The 27,142-nt window shown below is 42.9% G+C and overlaps 1 protein-coding gene across 8 annotated transcripts in view; it reads right to left on the reverse strand.

Moving 5' to 3' along the window:
* PARD3 (par-3 family cell polarity regulator) overlaps positions 1–27,142 on the reverse strand; it is a 1,320,414-nt gene that overhangs the window by 51,371 nt on the left and 1,241,901 nt on the right. For all 8 annotated transcript variants that reach the window (XM_085631870.1, XM_085631866.1, XM_085631868.1 and 5 more), the window contains one exon: positions 9,902–10,022. In XM_085631870.1, the coding sequence (XP_085487996.1) occupies positions 9,902–10,022 (121 nt within the window). The remainder of the gene's footprint in view (positions 1–9,901; positions 10,023–27,142) is intronic.

A 27,142-nucleotide genomic window follows, 5' to 3' on the forward strand; every position in this document is an offset into this window, starting at 1 on the left:
TGTACCAGTGTTGAAACATTGTATTAAATGTGCCTTTGTCCGGCTGGATATTGGCATAAATATAGCACTGATTGAGGCTATATTCATTGTATTACTACCCTCTAATTTTTCAGGGACCCCTGTCTCTTGTAACAAATTAGTTCCCAAGGTCCCTGACCGATTTCCTTTGTTGTATTTATTTTGTGAACCTCAGTGTGTGTTTTGATTTCATGCATACTAGGTCACAGGGAGCTTTTACCTTGTGAGCTGCAGTGCATAGCAGTGTGATGGTCAAAAGAGTGTGATAGACAGACGTGCAAAATTATATTTGTAACTAGCTGGCAGTTGTGGTTACCTCTAGAGGTCCCGAATGCTGTTTATGATTTCAGTGCACTTTCTAATTTATTTCCATGCTGTTTACCACATGCAGGTTATTTGCGATGAGGAGTCTTCTAGAACTTAGGGGGAAAACCATCATGCAACTATGAGGAGGTGGGAGAAGAAAGAGAAGAAAGAAGATAAAGATACAATTCTGCCAGGATGAGCTGCGCTACAATCATCCCTTAGGTGACTACAGGAGACTGACATTGATAAAGGACAACACATCAAACAGGACCTGCAATGATTGACCATATTAGAGTCCTCTGAAGTGCCACCTATGTGTATCGGATCTTTTCAGTCTTTTGATGCTTATTCAAGTCCTACTGCAGTTCAGAACCGTGGGGTGTATCAAGTAAGCCCACGTTTTAGCCTATACTAAGTGTAGTCAGCTTTATACCGCTGTTAGCTATGGTTCCTTCGAAGTTTATGTGTTTTAATTTTCTGGTCTACTCTATATTACATTTGGCCAATGTGGTTCTAATGTCGCATTGCAGTGCACATCTCTTAACCATTTTGTACGCGAGTGATGATCAACCTACATTCGAGGGATTTAGTTCGCAGAGGGTCACCTATACTGCACCCCATAAAAAATGTAAATAAAAAAAGAACATGTGGAAAAGGAAAGAGTTGGGGAGGAAAGCAACAGGGAGTGGGCTGACGGTATGAAATAAAAATAAAGCTGAGTGGGGGGGCAGGGAAAAAGCCGAATACGAGGGGGAGAACAAAATGGGGCAGAGGAAGAAACGCACAAGGGAGTCAGTGACATATAATGTTGGGGCAGGGGAGTTTGGCAGGGAAGAAGCATGTGAGGAAGAGAAATGCAGATCAGGAAGGATGGGTATTTGGTGGGGAGAGCACACAAGGGAAAGACTCAGAAAACATATGCATACTCATTAAGTGTTTAACCAAAAAGAAAAAAGTAGTTCTCTAAAATTGAGCAGAGGAAGGATACAAGCCAGCAAATCAAAAGGATATTAAAGGGGCTATGCTCCAGAGGATGGACAAAGGGAGAAACACAAGAGCAGCAAGGCAGGCCGTCAAATAAAAAGCAAGTAAAGCAGTGTCAATAAAGCCAACCAATGGTAAGCAATGGGTGAGCTGTAAGCCTACGGTAAGCTGTTGGTAAGTCTACAAAAGGTCTTATACGACTAGACAGTTTGTGCTGTCTGGTGAGCAATGCCTACGAAAGTGTTTGCTTGCAGGGTCATTGTGACTTTCAGAACAAGCATTTGCATTGCATTAGGTCTCGCATTTACGCGAGTTTGAGCTATTGACATTGCAAATAACAATGCCTATTTGGCATTGTCATTTACAATGCCAATAGCTTCAACTCGTGTAACTAGTTGAAGAATTACGATATCCTTTTACAAATTATTTCGTCATTTAAGAAAGCACAGCTGTACACACTGAATGTAATTTCAGCTGTGGTTTATACATATACGCCACCAGGAAAAAGGCATGCGCGGATGCATGAGAGTGTTGGTGATATATTTTAATATGCTTTTTTTTTATTGTCAATCGAAGATGTAGTGACAAACTTTAATAGCCTGCTTATTGGTGTTTTTAAAATATGAAATAGAAGAATGTTTCCAAACGAACGCGCTGACAGTTTGATCAACGGAAATTACCAACATACGATTAATTCGATTCCCTCCATTGCACACATGTGTTTGGAGCCAGCAAATTAACTCCCTCGGCCAGCGGATATCGGATCGGTTTTCAGTCTCCACCATATGAAACAAAATTGAGCACAGTAGCGGACCATTCAAAGAGACACTACTTAAAAAAAAAAAAAGGAAGTGTCCCCATTTCCCCGAAACGGTCCCAGTTTTGTAAGATAAGTTGAAGAAAGTAGGAACGTCCGTTCTTACCTTTATTTCAATTTTCTATAGTGTTAACTTGGCCCGAGGTCACTGGAGCAATTTACCGGAGACGCAGGCTAGATACATAGATGTATAGGGATTGAGAGAGTACGAGATTTGCCCAGAATCACAGGGTTTTGTGCCGAGGCCGGGATTTAAACCTAACTCCCCAGTTCCAAAGCCAACACCGCTAGCCGCTAGATTGTTGTATATGGCTTCAGTGAGCTGCAAAACGGGTTGCTTGGATTTCGGAATGCTCCGTTGGGGGGAGCATGGTGTGTGTGCGTTGTGGGGGGCTGTTTGCACATGCCTGGAGCTAATTACAGGCCGTGGCGGGCATGTCCAGACTGGGATAACAGCAACAGGGAGGCATCTATCTGTCCCAGCGCAGCTCTTGGTGACTCATTCTCGAAGGAAAATGTAATGAGCAACAGGTGGGCGTTGAGGAGAGTGGTCTCTGTGTGGGCGGGGGGGGGGGGCGAGGGCATGCATTAGCATCTGCGCAAGCAACATGCCCAATCATTAATACTTTTTGGGTTCCGGAATAGCGTGCTCCTCACCAAAAAGCGCATTGATATCTCGTCAGTAGTAAGCGCTATATAAGTGCAATTAACATGCAGTAATATCATGCACGCCAAGTAAGTACCAGTAAAAAAAAACACTCAAACACCGACACACGAAGAGTCCCGACAGAAAAGCAGACACAGAATGACATGCATGAACGGCCTGACCAGTACATGCAATGCAGTGTTTTACGTGGAGATACAGAAGTGCAGGGACTCACTCTCGCGTTGTAATAATGGCTTTCAAGTGGGCCAAAAAAGACCTGCTTATGGATACTAGTCCCAAAATAGCTTTTACATCCTGTGCCTCAAATAATACGTCTATGTAACATACATATGTAATTCTAACTGTACAGTGAGTTGTCTAAGACTGTACCAATTTAAGGACCACTGCTAATTTCTGCCATGCTGTCTCAACCGTACTCGCACACCATGATGTTCAAAGTCAGATCATGTTTTGAATGGCCCTGCTGCGACAAAAAAAGTGTTCTCTTCAGCGGCCTGATGCTCCTTTGAGCTTTTTATGAGCACTATGAAATACGTTAAATGTATTTAAAAATTATTTTTTGGCTTACAAAACGGTGCCATGTGTATTACGTAGGCCGTTTGTGTAAAAAATCACGGATTGGGTCTACCTTCATTCCTTCCCAGTCGTTGTGCCCAAGCCATGGTCTCCCCGAAGCACTGGTGCCTGTGCTATGCTTTGCACGCCCTTGTGACGACAATAAAGCGCGCCCGCTGAAAGCCCAGGATAAACACAGGGATCATTAGGGGGTGAATAAACAGCTTACACATAAATGATACCAGCCACTTGACACCCATGAGCACCCAAGGGAGGGGGTGGCAAATGGCGTGTACATTTCGCGGGCGCTTTGATGTTCGCAGTGGCCGTGCGGCTCACTGAGAACATCAAAGCGCCCGCGAAATGTACACGCAGGCTGCCAAATGGTGCGCGCGCCGCATGCACTGTGTGAAAGTGATCGCAATCGCGATCATATAAAAGCGGACGTGCGGCCCGCGAAAGTGAAAGCAAACGAGTGCTTTCAGGCCTCCAAATGGTGCGCGCGCCCGGCCGACGCACATGCACTGTATTTGGAGGCCTGAAAAGCCACTGTTTGCACTTCCAAAACTCGCTTACTATAAGTCTCGCCAGAGCAGCGCTAAAGCGCTGTCTCAGACGAGACCTAAAAAGCAATTGGCAGCTATCTAAAGGAAGCAAATTATACTGCCATTAAATTAGAAGTTCAGCATTAAGACCTATTTGTACAGGACAAGAAAAGCTTCGGGAACGTGTGATGCACACTCCTGATTGTTTGAAAAAAAGGACCCATTTTCTGATCTATAATTTAGAAAATGTTTTCACTCTTATGGTAATTAACCTGTCATCTAAATAATTTCCACCTCACTCTTCATGGGAATTCAGAAAACATTCCAAATTGTCTCGTCTAAAATTCCCAAAGCATGAACATATAGGAGCGTTTGGCTCATAACTTTCAGTGGTTTAATTCCCAGTCTTGAGCAGTGCGCATTTTTCTCATAGATCGCTGTCCCAGGAAAACAACAATATCTCTCACTTGGAAAGCAATCCGCCCAATGCCACAGGAAGCATGTCAAAAGAATGACTGTGCTAAAGAAGAAACAGACTGAAAGCATTTCTTACTATATCAGATACAGTTAGTGGTAGCACGATTAAACATCCACTATGTTTAATGTACTAGCAGAAAGGATTTATTTTATGAGAATGTTTCACAGTTACAGTTTGCTTGTACCGCAGAAGGGAAAAATAACGTGACTCAGAAACCACCATAAACCACAAGGGGACACAAATGAATTCTATCAAAGAATTACTTAAGCTACAGTAAAGTATCTGTAGTACAAAGTATTGAAGACTATTAGTCTCTCCAGAACCCAACAAATAAAATAAACAGCTTGATATAAAAAACACAGCTTCAACAATCATTGTCTAACTGAAGGAGATAAAGCAAGGGCAGCGTTGGAACCTTTATAATGGTCTCATAAGTGTTGCAAACTTACCCAGATTTTTCTCTGTATATTTAAATAATGGTTGTTTCTCTTCTATCATTTAGAGTGAGCTGCTTCTCCAGATTTCCTTGCTGGTCTGAACGGCTGTGTGTCTGGGTGGAGTCGTGTGTGGTTATAGTTTGCCCTTTGTGGGAAAAGTTGGGTATGGATCCTAAGGGTCCGGCACATAATCGTGTGATGTCGTGGTGAAGCTGTTGCTATTGGTAAGTGTGCTGGTAGGTGTGTCAGTGTTCATAGGTGTATGAGAAGTGATAAAGCACACTTCGTGAAGCTTAAAACATACTCACTTAAAATATACCCCAAAGAGTCATTTCATAGAGCGCAATTTTCAGACATTTCCCTTTTTGTACAAAGTCTACTTGGGTTGTGCTAGAAGAAGGATTACTATTCTCTGGTCACCCTGATATTGTCATAAGTAACAGTGGAGTTCAGTGGTATTAGAAGAAAGTCCACAAACATTTTTAAGATTTATTTTTTTAATCCGATATTTCTAGTGGCAATACCCAGATGCCAAATATGAGGATTTTTTTTCGAGATAATATCTAGAACAATTCAATGCTGTTGAAGCAAACAGCTTGAGAAGTGGAGCGTTCTGTGCTTGAGCACTGTTTGAACAGGATGACCATCACAAGACCTGCAGGTAAAAAAAGAGCAAGTTCATTCTATTGCACATGGCCTTTGCTGTTTAAATACCTCACAGGGCCTGACAAGCAGATGTTTGGTATCTCCCGGACTCTGCAACAAAGTTAGGCTGGGTCCATTCTGAATGAAAATAGGAGAGGCAGACAGTGTCATTTAAGAAGTGCACTGCACTGGTTTGTCTGGAGATGAAAGATGGGGAGACTGGATGTTGGACTAGGAGGTGGCTGTGCCTTCACTTGGTTTGGTGCAGACAAAGAGAGATTTAGCCATGTTTGCGGTCTAGGGGTCAGCTACTAGACGCTGCTGGATGTGAAGACCAATCCACACTCGTCTACTCACGCGCAACTTAAGTGAAGAATGGGTGTAGTGTTATCAAAGATCCCATAGTGATTGTGACCTGGAAATTAAGGAGAGATGGAGGTATGGTACTGACCCGTGCTCAGCTTGGTAAAGTGCACGTTTGCGATGCTGGAAGGCAGTCTACATAGTCAATGTCTTGAGTGTGACTTTGTGTGGCTGCAAACAGACAAAAAAGTCCCTCTTTAGTGCAACATAGGCCTATTGTTTAAAGCTGCTGATTGCTATATGGCACTTTGGATTTTGCACGTGCTTGAAAATGAGGTGGCCAAAAGAAAACCGAGTGCTATTTATTTAATTTCTCAATACTAGTTCACCAAAAACAGTTGGCTAAGTTATTTGTAGAGGGAGGGTGAAATTGCATATTTTTTCAATGTATAGTACGTGCAATTTTATTGAGAAAACACGTATTATGCAACTATTACTCGGTGGATACATGTGGCACGCCCTTGATACAAAAGTCACACAAGATATCTGCTCATTGTAACTGGTGGTGTCTACCTGAAAAATGTACTTGAGCTATGATTTTGGGCTCAAAACTCACACATATATTTTAAGCTCGCCGGCATGAAATGTATGTACCTCGGGGCGTACATTGTGTACACCCCGAAGTACTTACATTTTTTGACATACCTGCCCAATGTATAGGTTGTCAGACGTATGTGGGACATTTTTCACTCAAACAAGTGTCCTGCGTACAAATATTACTTAAGAGCATACAAAAGGACAAAAACAGATGCTGCAAAACTCTAGAATAAGGATTTAAGCAAGATTGGAATCACATAAAAAAAATACTTGACCAGTTTATAAACAACCTAAACCATCAGCAAAGAAATGTAGACAAATTAAGGTATTCATGGTCCCAGCGTTTTGGGAAATATTTAGGCGCCTTCCAACTGATATCCGTAGTGTCGGAAAGTGATAGTTTGACACATGATCAGTAACCACTAAGAAATATTTTTTTTGCCTAAATGAAGTTCCCAGTAAATTGTGGGGTTAATATGATCAAAAAATACAAAGTTGTAGAGTTAAAGTTATTAAGAAGAACAAAATGAGTCTACTGATGAGTGATCCATTTGTGAGATCGGACCTGGGAATTACAGCTGTGAGTTCTACTGCTCACCAGAGGCTCCTCATATGTAGTGGAGGATATGATTAAATCGCCGTGGTTACATTTATAGTGCTACACAGAGAGGAATTGCTGTAGGAGGAATGTATTAAGATCCTCTGGTTAAGGTATGTGAATGGTGAGTTTTGTCTGTTTTTGACTTTTGGAAAATGATCAGTATTTACGGAAGAATATGCAAATGGGTCGCACCAAGGAAATGTAACACCTGCACACAGTGTGTTAATGTGTGAGTCTGATACCTGTGTTATTATGTAGGAACTTTTACCTGAAGAAAAGGATTGGCATTTTGCAAAGGGCAGCAGCGGCTCAACTGATCAACCAATCTGAACGGAATACAAAGGCAGAGGGACCCATGTTCCCGTCAAACTAAAGATACCAAAAGGCTCCCTTCCAGTCCACAAATTCACCGCGAAGTGGCACCCCCCTCAACAGACTACCGAAGAATGCTAGGTCCTGTTGGCTTGCGCCAATCTGCAAACAATTAGGCACCCTCGATCATCGAGTTGCCTTATGCATACTAAAAACTGACCCGAGAACCCTTTATGTTTGCGGAGTCGACAAGTTTCTGGGCCGTGCCTGGATAATCAGGCACAGGGCTATACGAAGGGTGACCCAAACCTGAACCAGCATACCTGCGAGCAGGTATACGGGACAATTGTAATCTGCAATATTATATTCTGTTCCCGATAAAGAACATTATACACTCCATCATTAATCATGTTTTACTGTTTTAATCATATTAATAAAAATGAAATCCTTTTATATGAAGGAAATAGCTTTACATTTTAATTGTCTTGAAATATTGCATTGCTACATTTCATTAATCTTATTGAATTGTATCTTCTTCTTTGTAATACTGTTGAATCGTGATGCTTTTATGATATTTATATCGAAATAAAGCTATTAGACTGAAAAAAACCTAGGACCGAAGAGAAGTTCTGAAGTAAAACAAAAGCACTCACAATGGGGATCCATTTCCTCTAGGAATTCTGATCACATTTCGAAGAGGTAGAATCCCGACTTTAAAGGCATTCAGTATCTGAGACGTAAAGGCAAGGAGGGAGAATTTTTACGTGAACGAAATAAGGACATCTAAAAAAGAAAACTGAAGCGATTGAGTGATTGAACCAGAAGATAGGGATTTCATGTGTTCACTCCCTCAAATATGACAGGAACTGGGGTAGCAGAGGCACCCGTGGAAGGTCAGAGAGAAACCAGGCGAAGTTTCAATGCATTATGAGCGTCTTTAAATGATTACCACACCTGAAAGGAAAGCATGCCGTTTAAGATTGCTTAAACCGCGACACTGGGTTGAGACAGCATGTAAGGGATTTGTTGCAAACAGACAAAAAAGTCCCTCTTTAGTTCAACATAGGCTTATTGTTTAAAGCTGCTGATTGCTATAAGGTACTTTGGATTTTGCACGTGCTTGAAAATGAGGTGGTCAGAAGAAAACCGAGTGCTATTTATTTAATTTCTCAATACTAGTTCACCAAAAACAGTTGGCTAAGTTATTTGTAGAGGGAGGGTGAAATTGCATATTTTTTCAATGTATAGTACGTGCAATTTTATTGAGAAAACACGTATTATGCAACTATTACTCGGTGGTTACCTGTGTGAGGTACGCCCTTGATGCAAAAGTCACACAAGATATCTGCTCATTGTAACTGGTGCTGTCTACCTGAAAAATGTACTTGAGCTATGATTTTGGGCTCAAAACTCACACATATATTTTAAGCTCGCCGGCATGAAATGTATGCACCTCGAGGCGTACATTGCGTACGCCCTGCGCCCTGAGGTACATACATTTTTTGACATACCTGCCCAATGTATAGGTGGTCAGACGTCTGTGGGACATTTTTCACTCAAACAAGTGTCCTGCGTACAAATATTACTTGAGAGCATACAAAAGGACAAAAACAGATGCTGCAAAACTCTAGAATAAGTATTTAAGCAAGATTGGAATCACATAAAAAAATACTTGACCAGTTTATAAACAACCTAAACCATCAGCAAAGAAATGTAGACAAATTAAGGTATTCATGGTCCCAGTAGTTTGGGTCAGGAGCCTTCCAACTGATATCAGTAGTGTCAGAAAGTGATAGTTTGACACATGATCAGTAACCACTAAGAAATATTTTTGTTTCCTAAATGAAGTTCCCAGTAAATTGTGGTCACGAAAAGCCCACATCTAAAAAGTTACACATCTGCTCACATAATGACAGACTCGTTGAGAGAAAAGAAAAAAAATCAACCGGGGTAATTGCCTCCATTATCCCAGATAATGGGCTAAATTCAAGAAAACCTTTAGCATGTCACAACCAGCAGCCTGTGAGCAAATACTGGAGTGAAGCTTCCACTGCCAGGAAGAACACATCATCCCACAGCCCTTACTTTGCAGACACATCTCTTTCATTATTGATGAGCAGACGACAGGCATTTGCTAAGACTTTGAAGGACACATGTTAATAATGAGGACACACCAAGAAAGAAAATCTAAAAGGGTTCACACACACATAGATAAATAAACATTTATAGTAATGCGTTCTGACGTGTGTATATTATTGAAAGCAAATTGTCCTTGTTAACGTCATGATGCAACTACCCTCCAGGGCTGTGTTGTTCATGAGATGTGAAAGCTAACGCCGCCCCACTTTTTGGAAAACCTCTATAGAATGGTCGCTGCTGGCAAATTCAAGAATTAAGAGGGGGGCGTTTACCAAGCAATTTATCCCCCTTTATGCAGCAGACATGATAGCCTACAAAATTAAGGGGCCATTCATGGACCACCGAGAGGGATTTGATTAAGGTCAGAGGGTCATAGGTCAAAGAAAACTCATTCAATATTGACCTACTGCATGCAAGGCTTGGGTCACCATCCAGAGGGGCTGAGCTTAATAGCATTAGGGATATCCTATTCACAGGGGTTATATTTCACTACTCACCCACGGTTGTTCAAAACTGTAAGTTCGTCTCCGTTCATCCACCTCATCCTCTTGCTTCGCTTGTTGAAATTCTTGCCGCAGGCGCTGTATCCGGTCGTGGTTGCTGGGAGTTGATCTATTGCTAAAAGTATAGCAAAGAAAGAAAATTAGTCGGACCATTTCAAGGCCATATTTTTTTTAAAAAAACTGTATCTCTCTCTAAAAAAATAACTATTACAGAGTGAAAATCAAAGTAGAACTTAGAATATTTTTCGAGAAATAAAATCGGGGGGAGGGGGGAAAAAAGGAACAACTTTGAGATCAAGAAAAACATGAAATCTTCACATAAATGCAAGTTTTGAAGAAAAGCACTTTAAGTTATGAAGAGACCAGTTTAAAGTCACAAAAACAGATTTGTAGGTTACAGGGTCAAATAATCTGATAGCAGTTCTTGGACATTATTAACATGTGGGACAATCAGGTCCTATAAAGGTCCCCAGACAGCTGTCCGGTCCCCATTGTTGTTGGTTTCATTAGGAACATATGAGCACCCTGTCAATACATTACGTTTGATTACTTTTCCGATCAATAAAGCCCTGTCATCCCTGGGTTCGGTTTCAGACAAGTCTATTAAGCTGATCGGCCTGATAACGACAGCGGCCAATGCACATGCAGAACTCAGTCGCCAGTGGGTTTCTTTTAGTGGGAAGGCTACGGCTTTACAAAGGATCAGCGCTGATGTTAAACCAATAAAAAATTTAACATGTTCCGCCAGTGGCCTTTCCCTGAACTTGCGATTTCTGTGTAGAGCCTAATTAGGCCATTCACGGCCTCAAAAGAAAAAAAAACTATCAAAGATCGGCCGACGCTTTTTGCCCAAAGGATTTTTTAGAATCGTTTGTAATGAGTACACTTTGATCAAGCAGCGCAAGAGAAGGGGTTCAAATAATGCTTTTTCAAAAATAAGGTGCTCAAATTTCACTAAAATTTTAATGAAAGCTCATGGCCTGCCTTATGCAGATTACAGTCACTTTCAAAACAGTAAAAAGCCCTGGAACATAGCTTGGTTGACCTCACTTGTAGAAACCCAGTGAAATAGTGGAGGGATGCATTGGTTCTCTGAGACTGGATGCTGTCAATCAACAATAAATACATGCAGTTTAATCCAAGACCTTTTTTTGTTTGCTTGTTTCTTTAAGATTCATATAGCACAAACTACACCCGAAGGTATCAGCACGCTTTACATGAGCACCAGTTACGTTACACAAGGACACCTTCATTTTTCGTTAGGCACGGGGAGATTAAGTGATTTGCCCAGAATCACAGGATGTTGAGCACCCCTGCCCAGATTCGAACCCGGTTCCCCAGCTTTGAGGTCGACCGTTCTAGCTGTTATTTATTCAAGATCACACAGATTTACTGTAGTTAAATATTCCTGAAGGTGAGTCTGTGCTATTTTGAGTCCGGCTAACAATGCATCAAGGATATGCGCTTGGGCTATCGAGGAAAGCTCCAGAGTCAAGTCCTACATTAGTTAGACTGCTGTATTTCCCCTGCAGCTCTATCTCCACAACCTGGGCTCTTTTTTTGACTTAGAAAATGTGGCATTCCTTCGGCACATCCGGAGCAACGAAGCGGACTACAAGGAGAGGAGCAACGAAGCGGACTACAAGGAGAGGAGCATGATCACCTTGAGAAGCACTTCACAACTCTTGGCAGACTTGCGCAGCTCTTACAGGAATTGCACATTAAAGAGCTATTTGTCGTACTCCCCCTAGTCACGGAACTCATTTTGCTATCTGAGATCACTGTGATAGCCCCAGAGCTGGTGATCAGAAATTTTTAGCAGCCTTTACAGCAAGTAGATAAGTTGATTTTTAAATAGCGTTTTTTTCGCGTACAGAAATCCTAGAGATGAGTCATTATTCAGGAGAAAATTCAAACAGTTTACTTACGATGCTCGTTTGGAGATGGTCTGTGAGATGTGGCATTTTTAGACCTCGCCTAGCGATGCAGTGCATGCGCTGCCTGCCTTGGCGAGATCTATTGTCGTCGACTTGGTTGCCGAAGGGGGATAGGACATGTGCACGCGTAGAAAGTACAGGAGTTGTGCACGCGTACGGCGGCGTTAGCACAACCCAGAGGACAGGAGATGTGCAGGCGTACGGCTTGCGGAGCATTATCACAACTCCTGCTCGCTCACGACGCTTCCTCCCTCTCCGCTTTACTTTGTACCCACCCCCCGTTGTTCCTGTTCTCCTTCCTCCATTTTAGTTTGTACCCACCCCTCTCCCATTGTTCTGTTCTCCTTCCTCCGCTTTAGTTTGTACCCACCCCCCTCCCGTTGTTCGTGTTTTCCTTCCTCTCGCTGTCTGCCAGCCTCACTGGACTGTTCGAGGGAGTACGCACGCACGTTGCACTTTTTGCGGCTGCCGTATGTGGATTTCTCAACGTTCCCTTGTAGAGTGTGTGTGCGCACGGAACCCCCCTCCTTGTTCACCGGTAGTTTATACCCTCTGTCTGGTGCAGGCGTGCGCTAGGTATCAGTGATGTATTACTGGGTTTAGCGCCCCTTCTCGAAGCTCTCAGTGCCGAACCCTCTCCATTCTTGGTCGGTGTCTCGTGCGTATTCCTTCCATTTCCGCTAGTGCTATAATGATGATGAAGCCGCCCTCACAGCAGGCCACGCCCGGGCGGAAACCATTAATGCCTGGAGCAGGGATACTCTCGCCCGGGAGCCCCAACGGTGCATTGAGCCCAGGACTGCAACAAGATCGTCCTGGAGGTGGTGGCAGGTAAGTGCTAATTTGAGGTGTGAAGAGAGCGGCATCATGTGGTGTGGCGAATGAGTGACATCAAAGGTCCATGCTGTTCTCAGTCTTCTTGTTATAAATATCAGATGCATGAAGTGGACTCTGCAAAAATTTCACCTGTGGTTGTTTACGTCCCCAAAAAATCTGACACGTAGCACTTTCAGAGATGGAGAAAACGGGGTTGCATCTGACAATGGCTATGTGTGATTCCTTATATACTTAAACATCTTTTAAAAGCAAATAACAAAAGGGAATTGATTAAATGCACTTAGGACAATGCTGAAAAACCTTTTGTTCAATGCTGTGATATCAGTAGGTTCTATAAAGTTAGCCTAGCTGTATATGCAAATAAAAATAATGGCTCGCTGGTGACAGTCTAGGTGAAGACTGAATCGTATTGTAATTGCATTCATATAGTGCTTCCCTACGCCCGACAAGAAATTAAAGCGCTTCATTAGAACATTTTGCCTCCATACCGTTAAGCGTATTTTTGAAGGTGGCATTATAAATCCATTTTGAGTTATGTTTAGCTGTGTATGTTTTTCGCTGCACAGCCCGAGATGGTGTATGCTCATGTGCTTTCCTAGAGTTACTAACCCTGTTCTTTGCCTCCAGGCCTCCCTGGTTGTAAAAGTGGCTAGTAAATGTCAGCACACAGAAAGGAACTACAGGGAACTGCAAGAGCTGCACTGGGAGCTCTTTACAATCCTGACCTTTCCCTGCAATCCGTTTGGAAAGTGATCCAGCAGATCGCAGCTTTTGCCTCCGTGACCTACGCGACCACCTTTCCCATCTTCAGCAAGATTAAGATTCTGGGGCCGGAAGCCGAGCCGGCCTACAGATTCCTTACCGATAACTGACTCAAAACACCTTCTTCCGACAAATATCGTACATGTATCCGAATCATGCTTGCACCAACACTTGTGTGTTTGAAAGAGAAAAATAGAGGTTTATTCACATTTTTACTTCTAAGAATTAATTTGGAAAACAATTGTACGCAAAGGCGTATTTTAATGATTTCTCGCACAGAGTTTGTTTGAATGTGTGTGCTGGGAGTACAGTGAGCCATCATGTCAGCTGTAGTACATACGCACCCGTTTAAGGACCTCATTCAAAGTTTGGTGACATAGATGCCAGATGGCTGCAGTGGCATTATATGGCTGAAACATGGCGCCAGATTCATCAAGCAAGAGGCCACGGTGGAACTGCTGTCACTTACGTGAGGCCTTCAGGTTGACTTCTAATTTTTGGAACTCTTTACGCCTTGCAGCATTTTCTCCAACATTCTTCAACAATCTCCAGCACATTAAAAATAAGAATTTGCAATGCAATAAGGCACGCATTCCGAGAGTTTCAACTATTAGCATTGTAAATTTATCTGTTATAAAATCCAACACATAAATAAAAGGCCTTGTCATTTACAATGCCAATAGCTCAAACTCTTGCAAATGCGAGACCTATTGCATTGCAAATGCTTGTTGTTTTTGTGAGCAAGCCGGAGAGGAATGTGTTAATCTCTAGAAATGTAGGTTGCACAAATGTTTATCACAGATATGCTGAGCAATGGGCGAAGGAGATGAAGCGTTATGACCACAACTTCTTGTTCTTCTCAGAACAATCTTACACAAACTCAACCGGTATACAGCACCCACGGGGGCAAAAGCCATAGAGCGTCAGCAAACATACACCAATCATCCAACCCTCACAAATGTAGATAAACTCTGAGAAGGGCAAAAGGACTAAGAAGAAAGAGCAATCTAGTCCTGGAAACACACATCTACGAAACCTCACACGCCTTAAACAAGTCTTTCTCTCAATCAGCCTCATCATTATGGAACAATCATCAGAAAGGACCCCTTACTTTGGCTCTTGGGAAATGTCTTAAAACTCGTCTGTTTTGTCTCCATCTGAATATATACTGACCTATTTCCCCTTAATAGACACACACTCTCTAACTTGAAGTTATTTGAGAAGCACATACCCATTTACGGTCATGCAATCCTGTTCACCATTATTTTCCTTTGTGCATTGTAATACCCAGTACTCTGTAGAGTACCTTAATGCTTCACATTCAGGGTCAAAACTCGCATATTGCAGCATTCAAGAGCAATAAAAATGATGACAGAGGTTACCACAAGGCAAGACATATCTGGGATGTACCTCGAGGTGATTTCACTGAATTGAAATAAAACACATGAGAAAGCACCCAAGAGGAAGTAATTGAGAATTACAGTTGAGGAGACAAGAATCTATCCTCATAGTGGATGCTTGGAACAGTATCTCCCTTGGGACAACATGTGGATGCTGAGCTACATTTACACTTATAGAAAGAAGTCGATTTAGAATGGAATCAAAGGATTATAAGTCCCAGTTGTTGGGAGAAGCTTTCTCAGAAATCAAGACATGCAATATGGGAATTATAAGGGGTGGGACTGGTTAGGATTCTTTTTTATCATAGCAAAAATAAATGACAATTTGATGAATTTATATTGAATGGTAATGCATAAATGTGGAAGCACAAAAATAGACATCAGTGGACCAATGATTTGCTTTTTACAAGCATAGAGTGGGAAAGGGTTGATCTGAAATGGTTCACATGTATAATAAGGAGGAATTTAAATGAGCTGATGGTTTAACTTTCCCATATATAAATTTCAATGTAGATAAATATGATCACTCATAAGATTGCTATGCATATGGGTTCGTATTGTTTACACAGATGTTTTTATACTCAGCACCATGCACTTTAAATGTTGCCTCTTTTGCATCAAATATTGGACATACAGGCAATCATTGTTCATATGTTGACATGAATTACTTTACTTTGCACCCCATGCCCTTTAGGTGTTATTTGTTTTGCACAAAGCATCATAGAGTTTTTGAATACTTGGATTACCATGTTCATATTTATAGGTTGATATGGACCATATACCCTATGCACTTTTAGTATTGCTTTTAGGAGCAACTGGAATAGCGGGTGTAAATTGTTTACATACGGATATGAATTATCCTATCTGATGATCCATCACTTTAAATGTTGCTAATTGTGCACTATGCACTGGGCCTTTTCAGTTCAAGCACTAAGGAAGTCGGAAGAAAATACAATGACAAAGATGAATACAATTTGGTAGAGGAGACTACTCTGTACATGATTTGCTGCATTGCATATAAGTTGTTTTGACACTGATGAATATTTCGTTTGGTGTTATAAAACAGAATAGGCAATTTAATGCAGATTTACTTTGGATAGACTGCAATTAATAACTACTCATTTATTGAGGACTAGAATTGTGCTTTTATGGAAATATAAGATAAATATACATAAATAATTATTATGAATGAATTATGTGAACAATGTCCCATAAGTGAACTTGTAAATGTACATTGTAATGTTTGTGAGTGCAGACAAACGGTGGAAAGTACATAAAAAATGATCATTGCGATGCTAGAAAATTTTAGATACTGGTTTCAATTCAGTATTATAGAAGTGCATGGTCTAGTTGTTGGGTAGGTGAAATGGATGAGGGACTGATATCACTATATAATGATGGCTGATGTAATTTAATTTTGGTGTGGTTGAAGGTGTTTGTTTGACGGCAAGATTGATACATATACTTACACACATACATATAAATATATGTGTGTCTATATATATATATGTGTGTCTATATATATATATATTCACTGAAAAAACCATAATCCTCTGCTGATGCTAATACTGTATTTAGACACTTATTTGCCCATGTCTTCTTCCATTAAATTTTAGCTATACATATATTACAAATATTTTTTTTTCATAAAGACACATATGTCATCAGCAGAGGATTACGGTCGCGTGAGTTATAGTTGCCTACAGTAACTATAACGGGGGAATTTCATTGGTTTTTTATCAGTAAAATGTCCAGCTAACTATAACATGTGTGAAACCTATGGTTTTTTCAGTGAATTTGCAAGGTTTTTTTAATGCTAATTCCTAACTATAACGTGTGTGAAACCTATGGTTTTTTCAGTGAATTTGTACGGTTTTTTAAATGCTAAGTTACTTTACGCCATTTGTGGCGTGCGCGCCCACTTAACGCAGTTCGTTCCGTGCTTCGCGCACCGCGTGCCCACGTTACGCTAGATGGGCCATGAACGCACGATGCGCTTCGCGCACCGTGCGCACATGGAGGACATATGATGAGCATCGTTGTGACAGGTAAAATATATGTTTTGTTTTGGTGTAATAAGCCATGCACAAATAGTGCCCTTCGGGCACCATTTGCACACGGGGTGGGGAGAATGTGGATATTTTTTTATTTTTTTATTATTTATTACCGTACGCGTACGGTAAGCGTAATGGGCGAAATTTTCGAAAAAATTAAAATTGCCTTTTTTCACTTGGGGGATCGTTGGGGACTCCCTCGACATGGCTAGGTGCTTGGGAGCTGTCTAAACAGCCCCTTTACATGTTTTTGCACTTTGTTTTTCAACCCCCTGTCAGAGTGCGAGAGAGAAAATGGCGGCCGCCGCTTCCTGGTTTCGACCGATTCGAATGTTTACTAAGATCTAACGGCCAATCAGAATCGCGCTCGCGCACGTCACCGTACGCGTACGGTAAGCGCACCGTAAGCTGGCTCAGATATATATATTGATTTAAAGGCTATTTTCTCAGAATCTACTGAACAGATTTACACCAAACCTACAAAAGGCACTTCCTTGACCTAAGACTACCTCTCTGGCAAATTTCATTAAATTCTGTTCAGCCGTTCGGGCTGTAGCTCTGTCTAAAGGTCCTATGGAAAAATGCATGGGGAAAACGCGTTTTGGGACCCCCCTTTTATCTCAGCCCCCGCTTGACGAATCCCCCCGAGACTTTCAGGGTAGGAGCAGAGCTCAACGCCCCACCTATTTTGAAAATTTTGCGAGGATTCGTCGACCGGCGCCAAAGTTATTCAAAATAGAATGTTGCGGATTTCCTATGGTAAGAGGGTCCTAACTATAACTATCTACTGGCGACCGCCAGTAGATATATATATATATATATATATATATATATATATATATATATATACACACACACACACACACACACACACACACACAATTGCAACAAAGAATCCTTCTGGTTAGGAACTGCCAGGTCCCTCAGGAATGCTTAAATCATATTTATTAAGTACAGCCTCGGGAATATGTACAGAGGCTGTACTCCATAAATATGATTTAAGCATTCCAGAGTATCCTGGCAGTTCTTGGCCAGAAGGATTTTGTTGCTGTTAAATTTGGGCTGCCGGAGCACCGCCGTTAGTGGCCATTGGATAGTTATGATCATGAGTCCATATGAAATGCCTGTTTTGTGTTGCTAGTGCCTTTGGTGTTTTTCTATTAGTTTTGGAGCAAATAATACTCAATAACTTTGCATCTATCACGCAGCAGAGGCTCCACCGGGCCCACAGCTCTCATGGTGAAATCTTATTGGCTGCGGCCACATCAGTCACTAAAAAAACGCGATGTTGGCAAGAACAGGGGAGCAGTACCGGGGCCTAACATTACAGGGAGATGTGCAATACATCTCGTTGTATGCGGATGACCTCTTATTGTTTTTGAAGGATACCGGGGGGAGCTGGAGGCGGCAAAGCAGTTGCTGACAGGGTATGGAAGAAGAACTGGGCTGAGGGTCAATTGGCAAAAAAACTTGTATATTCCCGGTGGGGCCGGGCTTGCCGGCGCTGCCCCAGGGGCGGGGGCTCCGCTGGGAGGCACAGTGCCTGCCTTATTTGGGAGTTCACATTTACCACACGCATGACGGGCTCCTGGAAGGTAACATAGGCAGGGCCATCCGCGGCATTAAGGGGAGTATGGAGTTTTGGTCCGCCTTGAGGTTATCGGTGGCTGGGAGGGTGGCCTTGTTAAAAATGGTAGTGTTACCGCGATTGTTATATTATTTTAGGACCCTCCCGGTATGGATTCCTGGGGCGGTCTTTCGGCAATTGAAAGCACTGGCGGGCGGCTTTATATGGGGGAACAGTAGGAGACGGGTTGCCATGGATATTATGATGCGCCCCAGAGCTGCAGGGGGATGGGCAGTACCTGATTTCGAGCGTTATTATCTGGCGGCCCAACTACAGTGGCTTACGCAGGCGGTGGCGGAGACGTTTCGGGGACCTCACCCAGGCAATGACTGCTGGATACCGCGACATGTGATATCTTATATCCTGCTGGGGCAGAAACTGCGTAAAGACACTATTACTAGCGAGGAGAGAACATTACAGCGATGCTGGCTCAGGTGTCATAAAAAGCATGGAGTAGCGAGCCCTTATGCACCGGAGCTCCCGCTCGGAGCGTGCACGGCATTGCCCCACGGAGGCGGTTGGTCGGCTCTGGGGGAGTGGGAAGAGAGGGGAGTGTTTATGGTGGGCGACCTCTATGAGGACGGTGCGCTACTGCCATTCTCCAACCTACAAGATAGATATGACTTGCCGCGGGGGCACTACTTATTGCACGCAGCGCTGGTAGCGGGGATACAACGCAGGTGGAAGATGGGGTTGACGGAACCGGCAACGTCGTTGGTGTGTCAGTATGTGGCCATGGCTGAGGGCACAATCAAGGCCGTCACGTGCCTTAACAAGAGGATGGAGCAGGAAGGGAGGCAACCGCTGGACCGACTCAAGGGGAAGTGGGAGAGGGACCTAGAGAGGGACATCCCGGAAGCTACCTGGCCCAAATTAGTGGAGAGGGCGTGGAAGGTTACAAGGAATGCTAGGTTTCAGCTCATACAATTCTATGTGCTCCACAGGGCATATATGACCCCGACGCACATCCAGCGGATTTTCAAGGTGGATAATGCTAGCTGCCCTAGGTGTGGGATTGCGGAGGCGGATTTTCGGCATATGTTCTGGTCCTGCCCGCATCGGAGTGGGTATTGGAGAGAGGTATTCACAGAGTTGGAGGTGGTTACAGAGCGAACACTTAACAAAGATATGGGGGTGAGCTTGCTGCATTGGTACCCGCACGCAAAACATAACAAGGTGACCAGCAGATTTATTGATCTGGGTCTGCTAATAGCTAAACGGGAAATAACCAGCCATTGGAAACACAGTCAGGGACCTAGAGTCCGGAGATGGAAACACGAATTTCTTAAGTGGGCGGTGAGCGAAAGTGCAACTAAACTGAGGCTGGCGCATAGGTCGCAGAATGAGGTAATGCTGGAAGGAGTAAGGGCCTGGGAGGCGTTGGTAGAGGCGCTGCGGAGGCCTGCCAGAGACTTGCAGGATGACCCAGCTCTTTTGGATGGCGGATCACAGGGAGCAGTGGGGGGAGCGCGAGACCAGGAAGAGCACTAGACAGGGAAGCGTCAGGCAAATTGGGGAGGGAGGCCGTACGATAGAGAAGGCACCTTTCTGATACCCATAAGAATTGGGCGGACTGCAACATGGTATATGGAGCGGAGCACACTGGAAGGGGAGGGGGGAGAGCAGGGGTGGGAAGGGACTACTAGCTAGGCTGTTGGGGAGCTTGACGGATTTGGGAATTATTCATGATTTGATATATGGATGTAAAGATGTTATTTGTTAAATAAAACAATAAAAACAAAGTAAAAAAAAAAAAGAAAATCAGTCACTAAAAAAACAAAACAGAAGAGGGTAGGGATATCCTGACCCCCTAGGCCTAGTGGTGAGGTCAAAAACAGCTTTTAAAATGCTCCCTCTGGGTGGGAGCTACCTTCTTTTTCCTTGCTCTGCGGGAAGGAAAACTCGATTTTTTCCCGCCTGGACGAAGCAAGCATAAACAGCTGCTCTCTCGGGCAGGAGCAAAGCAGACTACCAAAGCACCTTGGATGGGTGCATGTGGGAAGTCGGCAGGGCTGTGGGGGCCCTGGGCCTCCCCCTGCAGCCCTCAATGTAGTGGTTTGTGGGTGCGCTGGCTGGACACCTACCTGAGGTCCCAGGGGATGGGGTCCCCTGAGCCATAGAAACTTGTGGTGGAGAATTGTGCGCCCCTCTTCCCTTATATAAAGTAATGGTCCCGGGGATGGGGTCCCCAGGGCCCAAGGTAACTCAGGGAAGGGAGCTGCATGCCTGCCTCCCCTTAAGGAAAAATAAAGGCCCCTGGGGATGTGATACCCGGACCCCAAAATGGCTTGGGGAGGGGAGCCGTGCATCCCCTTGCCCTAATTAAAACGAAGTGCCCTGGGGGATGGTGTCCCCGGAACCATAAAGCCTGTAAAGGTATGGGAGGGGTGCTGCGCACCCTCCTCCCCAATATTTGTTTTTAAAAATTGCTTCCCGGGTGGGCACCGGGATAAAAAAAGAGTCAATAATAATGAGCAGAGCCCAGTTTATAATTCACTGCTCCAGCATAATGCATTGCGGGGGCTATTTTGTTTATACATTTTTCAAGCTTGGTGGTGCTCCTGGAATAGAGAGGGAATCCGCTAAGTATTTTTAGGTCGAGCCTAGTGCAGCGCGCATGCGCTGTCTATGTGGAGGCCACTTGGAATCACTCCAGACTTCCCCGAAACTTTTCTGTGTGGTTTTTCAACGTCCACACATTCTATTGGCCTTTGCGTGTGGCTTTCAAAAGGGGAGTTACGGGGAGTAAGGTGGAACAAGGGCGGGTGGGCCACAAGTTGCCTGCAGTCCTCAGAATGATGAGTGGGTACTGTCGATGGGTATAAGCAGCGGTAAGGTATGCAGGGATAAGGAACCATAGGGAGTGCGCTCAATTCAAAATAGTAAGTGTCTTCGGAGCGGTACTAGCGGGTACGCCGTGTCAGCAAGATAAGCTGAAGATACTGGTGTTCTGGGAGAAGACACTGGTTCCGTGCCCACCCGCCCTTGTTCCACCTTACTCCCCGTTCTACCCACACTCTGCCGAGGACCCGTCCTTACGGTTGTCTTCGTAACCCCCTGCCGGTTGGAATTATCACCAGCCAGCGGATACTACAGTTCCCTTGAACCGCCACTCAGCCCTGAGGAGTCACGGGTTTCTACCCTTGTGTGACAAAACACGTGTCGGCTGGTTCCTTTTGTTCTTTACTACGATATTAAAAACTCATTAATAACATTCTGGTGTAGACCATTAACATTCCTATTTTCGAGACATTTCAACCTATGATATACCCTCATCACGTGTGCCCAGGACAGAGCTTATTTAATTAATCAAACAGGAGCGCAAGCCACTGTCTCCGGTCTCTCCAGCAGCCTTAAGCAGCATCTTACACTTTCACCATCAAAGTGCAACATGCTGCTTAACGCTGCTGGAGGGAGCGGAATTGGACAGTTTGACCACATACATATTCCATTCTAGTCTATTTGCTGGCGCTAGTATTGCAGCAGTCTGCTATGAACTGCTTTTCTCTGTGGCCAATATTGAAAAGAGTGTACTTAGCATAGCAACATGAATATGCATGTGATTGCAGTTCGGCAGTACAGCCTGATTTTTAAAAAAAACAGACCGACGTGTATAGGTTCCTACTGTGTGAGAGGGTAATAATCGGGGCCACCGGAATTATGTGGCAGTGGAGGACAAAATATGCAGCCAGGTTGAGTAAATTATGTGGCAAGAAAAGGCAAATTGCGAGGCACAATGCTGCTCATTTTGTGACGGTATTACCTCATTATTTTGCCATTTTGTAAACATGCTAACACTGTCTGAGCTTTGGATTCACCTCATTAGTACCAGTGTAACACCCAAATATAGCAATAAGCAGCAGATAGGTTATCAGTCAGGCTTTGTAAAGAGCTTTCAGCTGCGCTGCAAGGAAATGCATGGGTTCTCAGATTTCCATTTTTGGCAGTGCCACATACTTCAGTCCGTGTTAAACTAGGATAGGCCAACGTGATGTGACAATAGATTAAACAAATCTGTGCCTGGGCCACGGGTGAACGACAAGGAGGAAAGATTGCGGGCTTTCTCCCCTGGTCTGTTTCCTATTGTGAATAGATTCCATTTTGTGTGGGGCATCTGCTTTTGGTGACTACCATTCCTGTGGACTAGTACCTTCTCTGGTTTCTTAGGTCTTCACGATCTGGGTAGGGAGCAGGCTTATGCGTGACCCTGTGGGACATTTTAAGTAATGACTATGGCCACTGCAAAATATTATAAAGGAAAACATCACAAAGTTATTGAAACATATCTGTTAAGGAGCTTAAATAATCGTAGCACAATAAAAATAACTCCGCTCTTCAATAAAAATGCATTGAATGGAATCATGTTATGTGATCTGGAGTATTAACGTTCTTTCCAAATTATTTATGAGATTTAATTAAAAAACGTAATTTATGAATTTCAATTTTTTGTTATATAATGTTATAGCCTGCTTGCAGAGCGAACACATTCATATGAGTTACCATGCTACAAAATCACTACAGATAACAATTATTTGCAGTGCGCAACACAAATGCTCAAATAGTAATACAACATTTGGGGGGAAAGATGGGTCCCTGAGACGTACAGTAACTTACAGGGTGCCCTACTGCCTTTTAATGTTTATTCTTTGCTATCTCGTGTCCAACCTGACAAATTACAATCATTTTTATTTCTAAAGGTGTATCATTAAATAAATAAATATGTGATGTACACAGCATTGTAATCTCAAAGTCTGTTATGATATATACACACATACATCCCACCAACACACATCATATTACAACTCACCACTAAATTCCACACCACACCATGCCAGTGCCCTTACGGCACTACACTAAGCACAACCTCCACACAAACTTTGCAGTACTAAACACAGTAGCTACATTGCTCTACAACATACCTTAAAAACATTGCCTATATCTCTGGCTAAACACTTATAAGGTCCCAATGGCGAGACCCATTGGCTATGCCAATGCTTGTTGTTAATGTTGTAAGGGGCCTGCAGAAAGTGAAGCAGCCCCCCAGCAACATGAAACATGACCTCAGGGTCATTAAAACCATGCCCCCAGCAAAATGTACAATATTTTTTTAAAGCACTCCTACCTGGAGCACTATGCTCTACAGCTGGAGTACAAGTCCCTCTTGCGGTTGCTTTTACGATTTTATTTTGTGGGCTAAAAATTCTTAAACTAAACACTCAGAGAAACGTTGCTTTTAGTTAAAAGAAAATAATACATCGGAGTGTTTCATTTTACATTTGTGTCAGTGATGTCACTGACCAGGTCATGAGTGATGTAATATGTAAGATCATAAGCAGTGCATTGCAGGGGCATAAATTACAGTTAGCTCAGCTAACTAACTGCTGAATTTCACTGGTTTTGTTCGAGTGAAACCAGAACCTAACTATAACGTCTCTGTAACCTTTGTTTTTTTTCAGTGAATTTCTAAGGCTTTTTAAATGCTAATTCCCAACTATAACGTCCCTGTAACCTTTGGTTTTTTCAGTGAATTTGTATTGTTTTTTACGAAGTAGTCGCGTTTGCAGAGTGGTGGAGAAGGAGGGCTGGGCCTCCAACCAGCTCTCAGGAATCCTGCTGTGTAAGACTTACAGGAGGTACCTGTAATCCCCTCCCCCCCACTCCCCCCCCCCCACAAGGACTAAGGGGTCAGGGTATCTCTACCCTGCCCTTTTATGGCCTTTTCTAAAAATGTTTTCAGGACAAGGGGTCAAGTTCCTGAGTCCGGCAATGGCCACCACAACATTTCTGTTCATGTTGCAGCCAGTCAGAGCGCTCGCTCCAAAGAAGCCTCCTCACTCAATCAGAATGCTTGAATCTTTTTTTTTTATTTCAGCCTAACGGTGCAGATACTTATACATTTTTAACCTTCATTTTTCAAAAACAACTGAATGGAAACTCATCAAAATACAAATGCACACATTCTAGCTTTTTGCCAATTTTGGTGCAATTCTGTTCAGCCTTTTGGGCTGTAGAGCTGGTCAACATTCCCTATGGAAAATGAATGATGAAAATGTGTTTTGGGAACCCACTTTTTCCTCCGCCCCCATTTGACAGATTACCCTCAAACTCTCCAGGAAGGAGTAAAGGCGGATGAACTTTTTATTTTCAAAAGATTTATGAGGATCCCTCAAACTGCGCTATAGTTATTAACATAACAAAAAATGCTCTTTGTAACGTCTGTCCTAGCTATAGATAGATAGTTCTAGCTTACTAGGAATACCAATTTCCCAAATCCCCACTTTTATGCCCCTTTTCCTGGACCTCCAACCCCAATGTACCACAGGGCTGCAACCAGCTTTTGCCACAGGTGTGAGGAAAAGAAGTCGGGCCATGTGGGATCTTGTTGCTTACAAGGAAGTGAGAGCAGTGACAATTTTCTCCACCAAACACTTCCGCTCCCACCAGTATGACCACTTCCTGTTGGTAGTCAGGGGAAAGACCTATTAGATGTCAGTGTTGAATATAAGAGGCTGTCTAGAGACGAGACAAGAGACAGAAACAGTCAACAGAGGGTTCACTGACAAGAACGGTGGTGATTAGATGGCACACAGACTATGATAAATGGGACTCCTGAAGTTGCACCTCCAGCGTCGTCATACACTAGCATATTGCAACAAAACCTTCTAGTACATAAGATACATCAACAATGGTGAAAATCTGTTCTTTTTAGCGCTTAGGATCAAGTGCATCATCAAAGCATTTTTCGTCATTAACCGTAAATTAATATTGTTCCCACGTTAGCGTCTCAGCACCAAGAATTCTGTTGAGCTGTCATCTAGTAGGATTCCTTACAAAGTATAGCAGCGTATTAAAGTTCCTACCATGATGGACATTTTTTTAGACACTAAGGAGCAAGACACAACATATTCATGGATGAGAAATACGACGTTGAAACTAATCTCAAGGAAGAATTGCATATAAGGACTGGCCGAGAGGTTGTACCGCAGTAACGTCAAGTCAAGGAGCTCATACTTATGGGAACGACATTGGTTAACTAGAAACTGAGGTGCTCACAAGATCTATGAGGGAGGAATGAGGGGGTGTTCGTGATTCCCTAAACTCAAAATTATATAACCTAACATAATTTTCCATAGCATCAACCAGCGGCAGGATTTTTTTTTATTTTGACCCCTTTTCTCTCCAATAGTCAGAGTTAGGTCTTGAAATAGTACAGTTTTAAGTATACTTTAACATGACGACGCTACAGCACATGATTTGGACACTGGTCATATGTTGCCATTGTCGCTCTTCGATGATACAAGAAGGCAGACTAACTACTGCGGTTGCGCAAGCATAACCCCAGTAGTTCACCCCTGCTCTTATAAATGTTTGCTGAATGTAAAAAACGATTTCTGTATATTTTTGGTAGTTGTTACACTTCTGCTTCTGATTCACAAGCTGGTATGTTCAATGTTAGGCGGATGACGGTATCGATCATTGGGAGAATTTCCCGATTTACACCTATACGAATTTGCTTACGTGGCAAGTTGTTTAGCACTCTGAAGCTGTTCTTACATGGGTGTAGAGCTATATAGGTATGTTTTATCTCTTCTCTTATTAAAAGCTCAGATTCAGAAATGAGTTGTCAGACCTACCATATGGTTCCCAATTTATAAACCGAACCCTATCCCTATGATGTAGCTTGTATACACCAATTTTAAATACAATCGTCACTGAAAATGAGAGCAATATATGGGGTTTATATAGTCAGTCACTGCAGTTATTGTTATGAAAAAAATACCAATACATTATTTGTAAAGCGCTGCGATAAACTCGAGGTTAGATATGTCCTGTATAAAACTGCAAATGAATAAGTAGCTAAGTATAGCAACAAAAATAAAAAACTATTTCTTTTTCGAAAAGGTCCTGAATTTAAAAACAAAAATTCAGACATATTGCGTACTTGTAAACTCTAATCCCATAAAAGGCCCAAAATGGACATCCCTAAAAATAGAACCTTTTAAAAAGAACGTGGCAAAAGCCAAGCTGGGCCTCCGGAGGCAATATTGCAGATGTGGTCATTTCGGAGCATTTCACTTACACTGAGAGCACTTTCGAAACTGAAATGGCGAAAATAAAGTAAATGACACTTATTTTACCCAGAGGGGAAGGCCTTGTTCACATTCAACCGCTGCTGAAGGGTTCACATTTGCACTTTTGTTGGCAGTCAGTAAATCCAAGTAAATTACACGATGTTGATTCATGAATAAAATCAGCCTGAAACAAGATGTCGGTCATTTCAATGTAAATCCCCCCGAACAGGTCAAATTCATGTAAACCTTGTGGGGAGCGGGCGGCGCTGGGATTAGTCCCCAGTTTAATTCTCACTCCGAGACATGCAGACATGATGAATTAAATATTAAAGTCTGCTGCAGTCCTGGGCTCTGCTCCATTAACCTAAGCAGGGCTGCAGACGGCAGCGCAGAGGCAACTGCTTTTAAGAAAGCTTTTCCCTCCTGGTGCGGCTTATCCCAGAGGATGGCCCCGCTGTTTATTGAATTTCTGTCAGTCTGCATTTCTTATTCTCTTTTCATTTAAGCTAAACATCAACACATTTTTAACCATGCAGGTGCCGGGGC

Source organism: Triturus cristatus, chromosome 10, assembly GCF_964204655.1.
Source record: "Triturus cristatus chromosome 10, aTriCri1.1, whole genome shotgun sequence".
In the NCBI taxonomy this organism is placed as follows: domain Eukaryota; kingdom Metazoa; phylum Chordata; class Amphibia; order Caudata; family Salamandridae; genus Triturus; species Triturus cristatus.